This window comes from Carassius carassius, chromosome 47 (assembly GCF_963082965.1).
Source record: "Carassius carassius chromosome 47, fCarCar2.1, whole genome shotgun sequence".
Lineage (NCBI taxonomy): Eukaryota > Metazoa > Chordata > Actinopteri > Cypriniformes > Cyprinidae > Carassius > Carassius carassius.
The window spans coordinates 15700839-15715359 of NC_081801.1; the positions used below are offsets into that span (position 1 = coordinate 15700839).

The 14521-nt window shown below is 38.6% G+C and overlaps 2 protein-coding genes across 4 annotated transcripts; both read left to right on the forward strand.

Moving 5' to 3' along the window:
* Positions 1-72: 72 nt before the first annotated feature.
* Positions 73-6669, forward strand: hnrnph1l (heterogeneous nuclear ribonucleoprotein H1, like). 3 transcript variants are annotated; one of them, XM_059541608.1, is made up of 12 exons: positions 73-229; positions 767-866; positions 983-1138; positions 1237-1380; positions 1792-1930; positions 3380-3561; positions 3659-3768; positions 3876-4011; positions 4125-4208; positions 5561-5605; positions 5908-5997; positions 6096-6669. In XM_059541608.1, the coding sequence occupies exons 2-12, from the start codon at positions 782-784 to the stop codon at positions 6182-6184; spliced, it is 1260 nt and encodes a 419-aa protein (XP_059397591.1). In that variant the 5' UTR covers positions 73-229; positions 767-781; the 3' UTR covers positions 6185-6669. The 3 variants fall into 3 exon arrangements, with proteins under 3 accessions (XP_059397591.1, XP_059397593.1, XP_059397592.1); XM_059541609.1 differs by having other exon boundaries at positions 110-228; positions 763-866; XM_059541610.1 differs by lacking the exon at positions 5561-5605.
* Positions 6670-8696: 2027 nt separating this feature from the next.
* On the forward strand, positions 8697-11926 carry hbegfb (heparin-binding EGF-like growth factor b). Its single transcript, XM_059541929.1, has 6 exons — positions 8697-8877; positions 9237-9443; positions 9763-9940; positions 10302-10457; positions 10553-10641; positions 10725-11926. Exons 1-5 carry the CDS (start codon positions 8835-8837, stop codon positions 10626-10628), a joined length of 660 nt encoding a protein of 219 aa, XP_059397912.1. The 5' UTR covers positions 8697-8834; the 3' UTR covers positions 10629-10641; positions 10725-11926.
* Positions 11927-14521: the final 2595 nt, after the last annotated feature.

The following is a 14521-nucleotide window of genomic DNA, read 5'->3' on the forward strand; positions in this document are numbered from 1 at the left end:
CTTTCCCCATCATAGATAATGCCTAAATCTTGATCCACACTCCAGTCCAGTCGGTGGCAGTAATGCACCTATAAGCTGGTTTGCCAATCGCCAATAAAACACCAAAGAAGAAGAAATAGGGAAGTGAGCGTGAAAATCACCGGAAGTTGTCATATTGAGCACTGAAAGAGAAGCAGAGAAACGTTCAAACGTGACCACGACGAGCAGAGAAAATACCAGTTATACCAAGGTATCATGTGTATTACTCGTCTTCTAAAAAATTATATTCACAATGTACAGTTTAAAGAGTTTGAGAGGCTGAATTCCTGTTTGCGTTAAAGGAGTAACGTTATCTGTTATGAAGCTGCCGGCCTTCAGAGGCCTGCGTGCGCTCTTTGTTTGAGTCCTGGCCGTGTGTATGTGCCTTATGCGCCCTTATAACAGAGCCAGTAGATGCTGGGTTTGTTCCATAGTAAACATTAGTGGTTTGTCAGTTTAACAAAGTTTATATATATATATATATATATATATATATATATATATATATATATATATATAAAATACAAAGTACAAAGCTGTTCCTACGCAACCTACCGCTAAAGCTTGAATGGGACACCACTGCAGCTGTAAACACTATATATATATATATATATATAGTCTTTGTTCTTGCAGTCACTTGTTGATTCTCAGTCAGGCTGACCAGGGTGTTTCTCAGTATCTTCATCAGGAATACTTGAGAAGTGTATGAACGTTTTTTCTCATTTGTTTTTCTCTAACTTGAACGCAGACTCCTTGTGTTATCATGGCTGATGATGAAGGGTTTGTCGTCCGTGTTCGGGGTTTGCCTTGGTCGTGCTCTGTAGAAGAAGTGTCCAGGTTTTTTTCAGGTAAGAACGTGGAGTCTGCATACCGATCCTCATAATACTCTTCATTATGTATTACATATTTCCCTCATAATATATCTTTAGCTTTAAAGTTAACAAAGTTGAACCATTTTTTTCAGGCTGCAAAATTGCCAACAATGGAACAGCCATCCACTTTACATACACACGCGAAGGCAGACCGAGTGGAGAAGCATTTGTGGAGTTGGTTTCAGAGGAAGACCTGAAATTTGCCGTCAAAAAAGACAGAGAAACAATGGGGCATAGATATGTGGAAGGTACGAGGATCAGAGTGTTTATGTACACTGCTATTTAGAAATTTGGGGTCAGCACTACCTCACAGTTTGAATTGTTTTCTTTCTGTTCTTATTCTCAGTATTCAAATCAAACAATGTGGAAATGGACTGGGTTATGAAGCACACTGGTCCAAACTGTCCAGAGACCGAGGGAGATGGACTGGTCAGATTGCGTGGGCTTCCTTTTGGATGTAGCAAGGAAGAGATTGTGCAGTTTTTCTCAGGTATATTCAAACTCCTCGCTGCAGCCCTTCACCTAGTCATCGGGAGAAGTAATGGCCAAGCGTAGTACTCATTGAGGTGAATCTGACCATTCCAATGGTAGCTAGAACAATTTGACACATTTCGTTAGTTAATCCAGCACTGTTGCCCCAAATTATTCTGCTAGGATTTATTCATTTGTTAGCTACATTTTTCTGGGATGGCCACTTTATCATCCAGTCTAAGCCAAGTTAGTGGAGTGCTTGCCCACTTCTAGGCCATGTTCCCCAGTGGTGGAACTCTCCCAGTAATAAGCAATATGCTTTTTTTGTTTTAAATTCTTATTTTCATTCAAGACAAAAAAAAAACATTGTAAATGGGCATGTGATTTATTTAATATGTACCCGTTGGGGTTATCTGTCCTTGGGTTGAAGGGTTGGAAATCGTGCCAAATGGGATAACATTGCCGGTGGACTTCCAGGGGAGGAGTACGGGGGAGGCCTTCGTGCAGTTTGCTTCACAGGAAATAGCTGAAAAGGCTCTAAAGAAACACAAGGAAAGAATAGGGCACAGGTGGGGATGGATGGTTGGATTTTCATGGATAGCTGTTTTTCATGTGGTAAACACCTACTACAGTAAACGTTCAAAGTGGTATGCAACATGCATTTACACACGCCACATGGACATGCACACGTCTTTACCATTGGGCTCCCAGGGCCTTGATGGATTCCTACTGTTTTGTTTCCTTAGGTGTTAATTTGTGAGCAGTCATGTTAATGTCTGGATTCAAAAAGGCTGAATGCATGTTTAGTGCATAGCAATGGTGCACTTGGGCATCATGGGATTTTCTAATTCTTAAGTATACAAATGAGTGCAGTGCAGCAGCCGGTTTGAATACCATTTTAGACTGGATTGTGTAATTGGTCTATATTTACTGTTATGCTGAAGTAGATGTTAGAGTTTAATGCATGGATAGCACAGCAAAATGTAACAGCTGTTTACAAAGCTTAAAATTGTTACTTGGGATACAGCAACTGTATTATTAAAGGAATAGTTCACCCATAAATTAAAGTTTGAAAGCTTATCACCATCAGGCCATCCAAGATGTAGATGAGTTTGTTTCTTCACCAGAACAGATTTGAAGAAATTAAGCATTCCATCACTTGCTCACCAATGGATCCACTGCAGTGAATGGGTGCCGTTAGAATAACAGTCCAAAGAGCTGATAAAAACATAATAATCCTCGGCCGCAAATCCAGTCCATCAATTAACTGAAGTGAAAAGCCTCGTGTTTGTAATAAATCCAACTTTAAAACATTCATCTATTCTTAATATTGTTCTCTCCAGTGGAAAAGTAATCTTGTATTAATCAGGAGGGAAGTGTGCACCGATCATTCACCATTTATATGTGAAAATAAAAATCTATTCATTTAGATTTTTTGACAATATGGGATGGAATTTTTCGTTAGAGGAAGTGTTATGGATTCTTTAGCAGTTTGACGTGACGTAAAAACGCCTTGAAGTATTTCTTTCTTACAAACAGTCTTTTGCTTCAAGACATTTAATTATCATGTGGATTACTTGTGGATTATTGCGATTGTTTTTATGATCTGTTCGGACACTCATTCTGACAGCACCCAATCACTGCAGCAGATTCACTGGTGAGCAAATGATGTAATGCTAAATTCCTCAATCTATATCTTGGAATGCCAGAGGGTGAGTCCATTTTCATTTTTGGATCAACTATTAAAGGTATACTATTTATTTTAAAATTATACAAGGGCTTAATGTTCTTTTATAAAGCTCTACAATGGAGACCTATATAATTTTGTGAATAAGGTGGTCAAAAATAAGTACTAATATCAAACTGTCAAATGCATGTATATTGTACATGTAGCACAGGGGAATGTTTACAGTATCATACTTATGATTTTGGTTCTTTGGTGTCCATTTTGCTTCTGAACAGGAGTGTTTGTGTTGAGTTCTTGCATTGCACCTTAATGCTCATGTGTACGGTTGTAGGTATATTGAAATCTTTAAGAGCAGCCGAGCTGAAGTGCGGACACATTATGAACCCCCACGTAAAGGCATGGGCATGCAGAGACCCGGGCCTTACGACCGGCCCAGCGGAGGAGGCCGAGGCTACAATGGCATGAGTCGTGGGGGGTCCTTTGATCGGGTGCGACGTGGTGGGTACAGTGGAGGTGAGACCAGCTTCTTTTGCCAATGTGCCACATTTTTGTGCTTTAGCCATCTTGCATGTGCTTTCTTTGATTCTACTTGTGTATTTGTGTTTAATAGGAGCCTCAGATGGACGTTATGGTGATGGTGGTAATTTTCAGAGTACCACAGGACATTGTGTTCATATGAGGGGGCTCCCTTACCGGGCAGCAGAGCCTGACATCTACAATGTAAGTTTGGGGGCTGTTTGATATGCTTGATTTATGAATTTATGAAAATGAAGGTCATTTGGAAATATATTTGGATGTTAAAATGAAGTTCAACCTTTTCTGTGCAGTTTTTCTCTCCTCTGAACCCGGTGCGTGTGCACATTGAGATTGGGCCAGATGGGCGGGTAACAGGTGAAGCTGACGTGGAATTTGCAACACATGAAGATGCAGTGGCTGCAATGTCAAAGGACAAAGCAAACATGCGTACGTTAGGTGTATCCTGACTAGAAAGAGTTGTTTTTGTGTTACTGATATTAAATAAAGGGATTTGACATTCAAAATGTGTATTCATAAACAGCCCTCGTTTTCCTTTTCAGAACACCGTTATGTGGAGTTATTCTTAAACTCCACAGCAGGGAGCAGTAATGGGGGCTACGGCGGGCAGATGATGGGGGGAATGGGTAAGTTAATGGTATAACTACTGAGACTTTTTATATTAAATTGAGAAGGCCAAGTTGATGTGATATTAATGTCACAATAATCAGGGTTTCTGCAGGTCTTAAAAGGTCTCGAAGTCTTAATTCACATTTTCGTAAAATAGAATATATTTTCCAATACATCCTTAAATCAAGACACATTTACTTAAGATGCCAATTGAAGATATGAAGTCTTGCTTCTGCGAAATTGAACAACTGGATCATTTTAATTATTTAATGTTGCTTTCTTAAAACTAGAATTGTAATTTTGCTTCTCATCACGTAAATTTATCTACATAAGAATTTTTTTTTATTATTATTAAAGTGTAAGGTCCAGGCTCTCGGCCCAAGGAAGGTATCCGGTGCTGGATGAAGGTTTCCTGTGTGTTCTGTCTTTCAGCGCATAGAGTTATTCAATTTAGGTTAAACTCAAATCTGACTCTATTTTATTTTTTAATCTGACTCCATTTAGTATGACCTTGAATTTAGGTTGAAATGCTAATTGGTTGTATGCCTTTTTTAATTCGTATTCTTCTGACATTTATTCTAGTTAAATCTTTACTTTTATATTAACTCGTTCGTTCGGGTGCTCATGTTGCTAACAATGATTTGTCAATGATTACAGAGTAAAACAAAATAAAGTCAAATGTAACAATTTATTTTCAGTCAGGTAAATATGTGTTCTGCCAATTACATATCCAACTAAAACATATCAATCATAGCATTATAAAACATCAAATCCCAAAGATTAATCTAAAAGTAAAATATTCATACCTGACCTTAGAAAATACATAGTATGAAGTGAAGAGACACACCACACTACAGGCTTTCTGGCTACGGAATCACTCTGATCCTTTTGCTGAAATCCTTTAAATACCTCAGACCAAGACAAACATCCCCCGAGATGGAGACGGAAACTAACAATTGGAATTTGATTAAGTCAGGTCCCAGACAAGGGTAGTTTACACCTCAAAGTGAACAGAAGGTAATTTACATGGAAGACCCTGGAAAAGGGCACTTCCCATTACAGTAATCAAAATATCTCTTAACTCTTAGGAGCTGTCTGATCTTTGAGTCTACTTTGTAAGATTGAGACCATTGTACCAGTCGCCCCGAGACAAGTCAAATGACACCAAACATGACTGTAAATATCACTTGCATTAATGTAGAATATTATACTATTGGCAATTCTGAGTGAAACTAAAGTGGAGGGAGTGTGATGGTGAGGTGTGAACTGCTAGGTGTGGTGCGTCTCTGATGGCACTGTTACTTCTGCAGGAGGGTGTTCAAGAGAGTGTTCAAATGTTAATTATCAGGAAAGTCCTTTGTTTTCTTAGGAAGTCGTTCGTCAGTCCAGATGGTCCCACTCCAGTCTTACAAAAGTAATGGAGATCTGTTGCAATTTGTTTATACATACAGATAAGTTGTTTTCAAACTTTGATGCATTGATAATACAATGTTACATTTCGAGACCATATTGACATTTCAATTTATTCCTTGAACTTTCTATACTTGGTGTTAAATTTACCTTCATAAAACTTGGAGAAACCCTGAATAATAGACCAGCATGCAACAGTCATGTCTTTTATTGTTGTATGGACAATAGTGAAGCAGCTGTCCTGAGTCTGAGACTAAACTAGTGCTTACATTTTCAGTATAATATATTTATTTATTCATTTTCTAGGAAACCAGTCGTCTTATGGACATGGAGGGCAGCAGATGGGTGGAGGCTACACTGGAGGATACAGCAACCAGGGAGGCTACAATGACTACAGTGGGTTGTTTTAACTTTATACCATTTTATAGTTGTATATTTTCTAATTTTGTTCACTAATTTCTGGTTCTCACATGTTTATTCCTGTACTTCAACAGATAGCCAGGGTGGAATGAACAACAGTTATTATGGCAGCAGCCGTGGATCAGTCAGCATGAATGGCATGGGAGGGGGCTGGGGCATGTAGACGCACCTGAAGGAATATATTTTTAATGTTGGGTCTTCTTGCTGAGGCCATCTGGATTTTGTTTTTTGATGACGACTATGGGAAGAATCAGATTCATTCCTTGCCCACCTGTACTCTGAAGCTCAGTGTTGGAATCAGTATTAGGTTTCCTGCAATTCCTGAGTTGACTGTCAACCGCTGAGTTCAAGTCATGGTGATTGTCCATTAGCCCAATGCTTGTAAATATCCTCCAGATAAATCGTTCACTTCAGAGACTATAGAGCACCAGCCTCGCATGGCACGAGGTGCTGCAACTCCACTTTTTTATAATGCGGAAAGAACTTTGTTGAAACTGATTTTTTAAAATAAACTGGAAAATGTTTTTCTTTTCTTGTCTGGCTACTTTACAAGAGGCATATTTTCATTGTAGATGTCACAATCCGCTTTATTAGTTTGTCTTTGATTTATCATGTGGTAAATAAACATTCACCAATGTGTTGTCTCTGCTTTATGCACATTTTGTCCTTTTTTTCTGTCAGACAAACTCATTAGGTTAAAACAAAGGACCAACAATAAACTGTGGTTCAAGAACAACCAATTTAGCATGACTAGACTAATATAGGCTTTCTTTTAGGCAGCTCCTCACTAATGATTATAAAAAGGATTTGAATTTATGGTTTGTCTACATATTGTCAGCTTATTATTTTGAGCACAAGGTGGTGCCAGTGGTCCAATTACAGAAAATTATCACAGTTTTTAATGAACGTTTTCTGTATCCTGAAATAATTCATTGAAAGTAATCAATGATTTTAGACCGTTTTAATTTTTGTTTTAAACTCTTTATCCATTTTCTCTCTCTCTCTATATATATATATATATATATATATTGTGTGTGTGTAATTATATTTTAAAGCAGGTCCAAACTTGTGGATAATCACAAAAACCAGCTATGAATTGGTCATACCAGTTTAACCCTTTCACGCATAGTGGTCACTACAGTGGACAGCTATTAAAAAAGCTTTTTCTTGAATTTGCACGGGTTTTTATGGCAAAGTTGCACATCAATCTCTTCATTGGACCCTGGTGCATCATCCTATAAATTGCAACCAAGTGGCAAGCCTTTGTGTTTCGATTTTTTCCCCCTCCAAACCAAGATGGCCAAGGGTCAGTCAGACATGCCAAGTTGCTCCAGAATATCCACCCATTCCTTCTATCCTAGGAGATTCTTGTAGGTAAAAAAAATATTGCAGCATAAAGCAATATCTAATGAGTCATATCACAGTAAAATTTTCCAAGTTTTGATTTTAGATTGAGAGAAAACTCTGATTAATCACATGTCCACTGTAGTGGACGTCATGGATGCAATGGCTATATTTCAGCTACAATTCATAATTATAATGTGAATATTGTTTTTGAAATTTAAAACTTAAAAACTTAATATGCATTGACTTTTTCTACTGTAAATAAGTGTATTTGTATTATTAGAATGTAATTTTCATTGACATCGAAAAAAGTCATGTGATTACATAATGTATGACACTTGTAATGCATTACTTTACTTGTTAGATCAAAAAGTAATCTGATTTTATAATGCATGTTATTGTAATGCATTTTTTTACTAATAACATCAAAAAGTAATCTGATTACGTAATGCATGTTACTTTGTAATGCGTTTCTTTACTCATAACATCAAAAAGTAATCTGATTACATAATGCATGTTACTTGTAATGCGTTTCCTTTCTCATAACATCAAAAAGTAATCTGATTATGTAATGTGCATTATTGTAATGTGTTTTTTTACTCATAACATTAAAAAGTAATTCCACAGTTGTACCTTGACAGGCTGTAGAAAATTCTGATGGAATCACGTCCTCATGTTCTGATATCATAGATACGCGAAGTGCAACTTGTATGAAGTTGTATGAAGCCATTGCAATATTTAGCATTTATATTTTTTTGCATATATTTTATAGTTTTCACATTATTTTATATAATTGCATTGATTAGTTTGTTAAATTCACATACTTTATCTGTTTGATTATTGTCTTATATTTAATACAGTATATCTTCAGTTTAAACCAACCGCATGCTGTCCACTCAAGTGGACATCTGAAGATCTCTTTGAAAAATTTGTAAAAAAATAAAATAAAAATCAATTCTTGTTTTTCATGCCCTAAGAGCAATAAAAACACACAGGAAAAAAATCCTGACTGAGGTTATCATAATTCATGCGTGAAAGGGTTAAGTTAAAGCGTTTATTCAGATCATAGTTGGTTAACCAGTTTAGATCTAGAAGCTAGTTTCCATTTTAAAATGGACTTATTATTAACTTGACTAATAAACCTGTGACACTTCTGTCCCCTCAAATGATTGACAAATCAAATTTTCAAACAGTCTCAGCCAGACGGACTATATATTAGCTTTGTGTCTTACGTGCTTATGATTGATTAGGTGTGGCAAAAATGATTCATAAAAGGGAGGTGTGTGTCTGTCTATATAACTGCACCGGCGCGCGCTCTCATTTCCAGCAGCACTCCGCACGAGACTTTGATACAGTCCCCAGCACGCGCATTTACGTCCAGAACGCGGACAGTGCTGGAGGCAGGGAGGCAAAGTTACCGCGAGACCGACTTCTGATCCTGTAATATTTCGGATTATACTAAAAGGAGTATGTATACGTTACGAATCGCGATATTTCTCCTCTGTTGTCTCGGTGAGTGTTTAAAACTATGGTTTCTTAATGAAATATGCTGTTATAACTTGCACGCGGACCTGGCCAATATGTGGCACTTTGTTACATCAGGTTCTTAAATGAGTGTGAGACCTTTTAAGCGACATTTTTTTAAGTAAATGATTTGTTGCTACGAGTTTATTCTAACCACGTTTGACAGATTACTCATTTTATTCCCCAATTTGTCCTGGTTTAATTGAACATTTTGCATTATACGTGTATCTATAATCTCCATCAGCTTTCAGTTTTGCCATTGTTTTTTTTACGTTTACATATTGACTGTATGCAAGATGCATAAACTATGTGTTTTATATCTATTAAGTGTCTTGTTCTTGTTCCAGTGTTACTCAAGGTGTGCAGTGGCGCCTCTGTGGACAGGTATGAGAGTGCAAAACCCAGAACAACAGTGGGCAACCTCTTTCACACCCTAGAGAAAATAAACACAACCCAGCACCAGGTGGACAGTGGGACTATTGTGGATGAAGATGATGATGATTACGATGAAGATGTTGATCTATCTGATGATTATGACTCTAACCAGCCAAGAGGTAGAGTTGCTATATTTCTTTGAATGCAATTTGTAAAGCTGCTCAATTAGAGTTTCAATGCTTTGCGAAATTTAACTGCAAAAAAATATAATTGTTTAAAATATAAAAAAGTACATTTTGAAGTCACACTTTGTGGAATGACTACTTATGTAAACCAACTGAGTATTATTTTACTATTAAAAATAATAATAAAACTAGGTGCCGTATACTTCCACAGGAAATGCTAGTGAATACGTGAATATATGAACTGAGTGGTTTAGGCTATTGTATGATATTAGATCATCAAGGACTGACATCACCGCTCTTTCTTACTCAACAGTGGCATTTTCCACCAAACCCAAACATCCATCAGTGATTCCCATTACAGAGAAGAAGACAAAAAAAGGGAAAAGGAAGGGCAAAGGAAGAAAGAAGAACCCCTGCCTGGAGGAATACAAAGATTTCTGCATTCACGGAGAGTGTCAGCATCTGAAGGAGTTGAACACTCATTCTTGTGTGTGAGTGTCATACAGTTTTTTTTCCAGTTTTTGTTCAACAAATTAAGAACATCTTTTGTTTTAGGCTTAACCTTTACTTTTATTCATCTAGCTGTATCCAAAGCTGTTTACATATGAAGGAAAAAACAAGCAGTTAATCATATAAAGGCCTCCAATATCAGCAATATTACAATATACAGTTTGAATAGTAGATCAGAATAGCACAAAAGTAGAGCAGAATAAAAGTAAAATGATGAGATAACATAATTATTGTTTTTACAGAATAGGAATTTAAATGAATATTTGAGTAAATGGATGAATATGATTCTCATGTCGTGTGGTAACACACTAATTTTGATCTTTTGGATGGTCTTTCTCACAGTTGTAAAGCAGGATACTCAGGAGAGAGATGCCATATATTTACCCTACCAGTTGGTAAGGAGGAACAGCGTTACAGCCGGACCACAGCTCTAGCGGTCATAGCTGTGGTCCTGTCCCTCATGTGTCTCGCAATCATCGCTATTCTGCTGGCCCTAAGGTGAGTTACCATGAATCAGCATTCTATAATTCTTAATCACTAAACCATTGTTGTTTGACAAAATTCCTTAGATATTCAGCATGTTTTTCTTACAGGTACCACAAAAAAGATGATGCTGATGTAGAAAGAGAAGAAAAGGTCAAACTCCAGGCAACGTCATTACAGAAGTGATAAGGGAAGAAAGGTAAATAGTTCTCAATGAATGGCCAGACTTTACTGGTTTCTTATTCAATTTAATCCAAAATAATATTTATTACTGATTTACAGGGTGAAGAAAGCCGAAAGGATGTGTGACCCATGGATAGATAGCCCCCGTTCAAACTGATCCCATGTCCTGCAGTCATGGTGGCTGTCTACACTGGCATGAAGGATGTTTTGAATGCTGCTTCCATGTGCAGTACAATGTCCTTATCAATGTATTCTCCTTGTGGAGAGCATACTGAGAGGACTGAACCGAATGAATGTATTGCGACTTTAATCAAGTTGCTGTTTTGTTTGTTGCTTATTTATTTATTTCAAAAAGGGTGTTTCTAGTTCCCTTTCCAATAGTCTCTCCAATTGCGTATACACGCTTATGGGGGAGACTACTGTTTAATCTTGATACTGAAGCCGGATTTGTTCACATTCGTGTACCTGCACAAACAAATGGTTCTTCAACCCATCAAAAGGGGAGGAGCCAACTACTATTCAAGTCACCTCAGAGAGCCATTCGTCAAAATCTGTCCTGATCAGCAAGAGAGGAAGATTAGAGGGCTAAGTCTCACAGAGGCTGTACTTCCCTCAAAGAAGACTCGTGTCTGCTTTCCTTTCCCCTGCCTTGTGTTTGATGGAAGCTCTGTTGTAACTGGACCCGCCCTTCAGCCCAACAAAATTACTGCTGAGATAGTTGACCCACAAACTAAAAGATAGTTGAGCATTTCATCACTTCTCACTGCCGTGGCAGTCAGTTCCCTACCCCATAGTGGCAATCTGCCAATCAAAACACTAAAACCACTGTTCATCTGGCTTCAGGCTTGGAAAGCTTTCCCGGATGTGTCAGGTTGTAAAAGTGCAAGGTTGTATAGGTTGTAAAAACCATAGAATGAGGTTACTCATTCCAGTTCGCACGCAGGCCACTTATGCCGCATTTCCACCGAAATTACCCAGAACATTTGTACCAGGAACTTTTTTCCCCCCAGACCTGTTGCTTTCTGCGTTTCCACCACTGTGTAAAGTACCGAGAAGATTAGGCAAATAGACTGGTGACGTAGGCATGTGCGCGTTTCTCAATACAAAGTACGCCGATTTTGGATGTGCATCCTCGGTAGTGCAGACTTTGTGCATTCGAGTCGGGAGTGTGATGTCCCCGACAACATAAATCCGTTAATTCTGCAAACGGCAGCGTACTTGATAACTTCAGTCAGCTCGCCTTGACTACTGCAATTTTCCTCACTGTATATTTACAATAAAACGAAATAGGATATTAAATACCACTGCCTCCTTTCGTTTTCATTTAAACATAATGACAGCTGCAGAAATGTACTTAGTTCAGGCATATATGTATATATACAGCCATTACAATGAAACAAAATATTATGTAAATTTGCCTTTATTTATTTTCATTTTAACATATAGATAAATTGAATACAAACCAAAGATAACCTGTTAGATTTACCCAAAACGAATTATATTTTATGTTTAACCACTAAAGAGACATCAAAGCCAGCTGCACATATCAGAAGGTCTAGCTGAGGTGAGACTGCTCTCTGCGCATACATGATCACTGAGCTCCTGCTGATCGCGTGGAGCTCACGTCTCCGAAATCGGTGAAACACACTTTTTAAATAGGTGCTGTCTTTATAAATAAACCAAATATTTGAGTTTTAAACAACTACAAACAACAACGCCTGAAATACTTTTAAGATTACATTTCATGACACAATAACAGTAATATTTTGAAAATGATCCGAATAAATGGTGGTTGAACTCAAGCAATGCTGTGTGAACTCAACCAATCAGGATGTTTAGTGCACAAGTCCCGCCCCCGAAAGTTCCGGAAAGTACTACTTCGCCAGCAGGGACTTTCTGAGAGGCATTTTTTTACCTGGAGCTTTATTTAGTTCCTGGTTCCTGCGGTGGAAACACACCAAGTACCAGGCCAAAGTCCCTAGTTCCTGGGTAAAGTTCCTGCGGTGGAAAAGCGGCGTTAGCTTCAGATGTATTATTCATACTTCGGTACAGCACAGTGATGCTCATGTTCTACAGGCTGAAGTGCAAGCATTGCTTGTAATAGGACCAATAGAGACTGTTCCCCCAACGAACAGTGAGCAATGTAGCTCGCCTGGTTCAAATTATCTGGACTGTATTCTAGAGGGCAGAGTTAGACCTCTTTGCCTAAGAAGACTACTTTTACTGCCCAGTTTACTTTTTGAAGCACCAAGATGCCCGGGCCCACGATTGGCCCAGCGCTCACTTGTATGCCTTTCTGACTGGTGTACAGGATGCAGCCTGGACCCGTCCTCTTGTGACATGCCACATGTGCTAACCTTTATCACAAGAGTTGCTGGATAAAGGGTGCACCCAAAGTTACACACTCAAAGTTTATGTGGCAACCAATCGCAGCGAATCATGTTGTAGTGGTTGGCCAATAAGCCCTGTTAGGGCTCTTAGAGTGTATGTTGAGCACTCTGGCCTGATTCAACACTTGGAGCAGCTCTTTGTATGCTTTGGAGGCTGCTCTAAAGGGCTGCCGGTTATGAAACAATGACTATCTATGCTATAGCCCTAGCTTATGCTACATTGGGCCCACTCCACTCGAGGAATGGCCTCCTCTTGGGCATGGTCCAGTGGGATCTCTACTGGTGACATCTGTGCGACCACTGGCTGGTCATCCTATGTAGGTTTTACTGCTGTATGTAGTCCCCAGCGAGTTAAGCTTGGGGCTCATTCATACTCATGCTTCTTATGGGCCCTTATTTCGGTATGCAGAGCTTCTTAGTTATGCAGTTTATTACAGCATGGTGCTTTTTGGATGCGTTCCCCATAAGCGTGTATATGCAACAGGAGATACCATTCGAATGGGAATACTCTGGTTACTAATTGTGACGAGTGGGGCGGGGCCGAGAGCCGTGGGAACGGGGCGAGGCCGGTGGAGTGATTGGAACTGAGCGACACCTGCCCGACCCACCAGTCTCGAGTCCCACGGAGGAGATAGAAGGATATAAAACAGGAGCGACGACAGTGACGGACGAGAGAGGTCCAGGCCTGGTCCCATGGCTCTCGGTCCCACCCCACTCGTCACACTAATGTAATCTCGAGCGTTACATAAGTTGCCATGCTATAAGTCTGCACGCAAGTCGATGGCTGCAGCTGACATTCGAAAGATTCTGACGAATGGCGCTCTGAGCTAACATATATAGTAGTGGCTCCTCCCCTTTTGGCAGGTTGAAGCACCATTTGTTCATGCAGGTACACAAACTTGAACAAATCAGGCTTCAGTATCAGAGTAAACAGGAGTTTTCCCCATAAGTGTGTGTAGGCAACGCTCGTTCCCTTATCTCAGGGAACCGAGGTTACGTCAACAACCGGAGCGTTTATCCCATCAGTCTAAATCTATAGTACTGTTGGAAACACCACAAAACACTTGTAATTATTTATTTATAATGTATTAGTTATTTATTTTGATATGTAACAATTTTGTGTGAATGCACTGATAGTTTTGTACATGTGTTTTTATTGTATAGATATTTATTATTGATAGATACAATCAAATAATAATAGGACTGAAGTTGCATGACAGACTGTACAATCACATATGGAAACCCCTCCTGTATAGTTTTAATAATATTATAGCTAAACTGTGAAATAAACAGATTTGTGGAGCTCTAAAAATGCAATCAATTAAATCACATACTGTGGAGGAATGTCTGACACAGGGCTTTGTAGGTATATCTAATACTGACAAAGTGTAGCTTAAATTAAGTGAAATAAAATAGAATATGTTTATAAAAAAATGTAAGTACTGTGTATATTACAAAATAGCAATTCATTTACTAATTTTAGGCAATGACAATGAAACATTTTAA

What these genes read in the sequence shown, in the direction of transcription:
- hnrnph1l (XM_059541608.1), top strand. Translation starts at nt 782, where the DNA reads ATGGCTGATGATGAAGGGTTTGTCGTCCGTGTTCGGGGTTTGCCTTGG. An exon ending in ACGTGGTGGGTACAGTGGAG is followed by an intron (nt 3,562 to 3,658) that starts GTGAGACCAGCT and finishes TGTGTTTAATAG; the next exon opens with GAGCCTCAGATGGACGTTAT. An exon ending in CAGAGCCTGACATCTACAAT is followed by an intron (nt 3,769 to 3,875) that starts GTAAGTTTGGGG and finishes TTTTCTGTGCAG; the next exon opens with TTTTTCTCTCCTCTGAACCC.
- hbegfb (XM_059541929.1), top strand. Translation starts at nt 8,835, where the DNA reads ATGTATACGTTACGAATCGCGATATTTCTCCTCTGTTGTCTCG. An exon ending in ATTTCTCCTCTGTTGTCTCG is followed by an intron (nt 8,878 to 9,236) that starts GTGAGTGTTTAA and finishes TTCTTGTTCCAG; the next exon opens with TGTTACTCAAGGTGTGCAGT. An exon ending in GCTATTCTGCTGGCCCTAAG is followed by an intron (nt 10,458 to 10,552) that starts GTGAGTTACCAT and finishes TTTTTCTTACAG; the next exon opens with GTACCACAAAAAAGATGATG.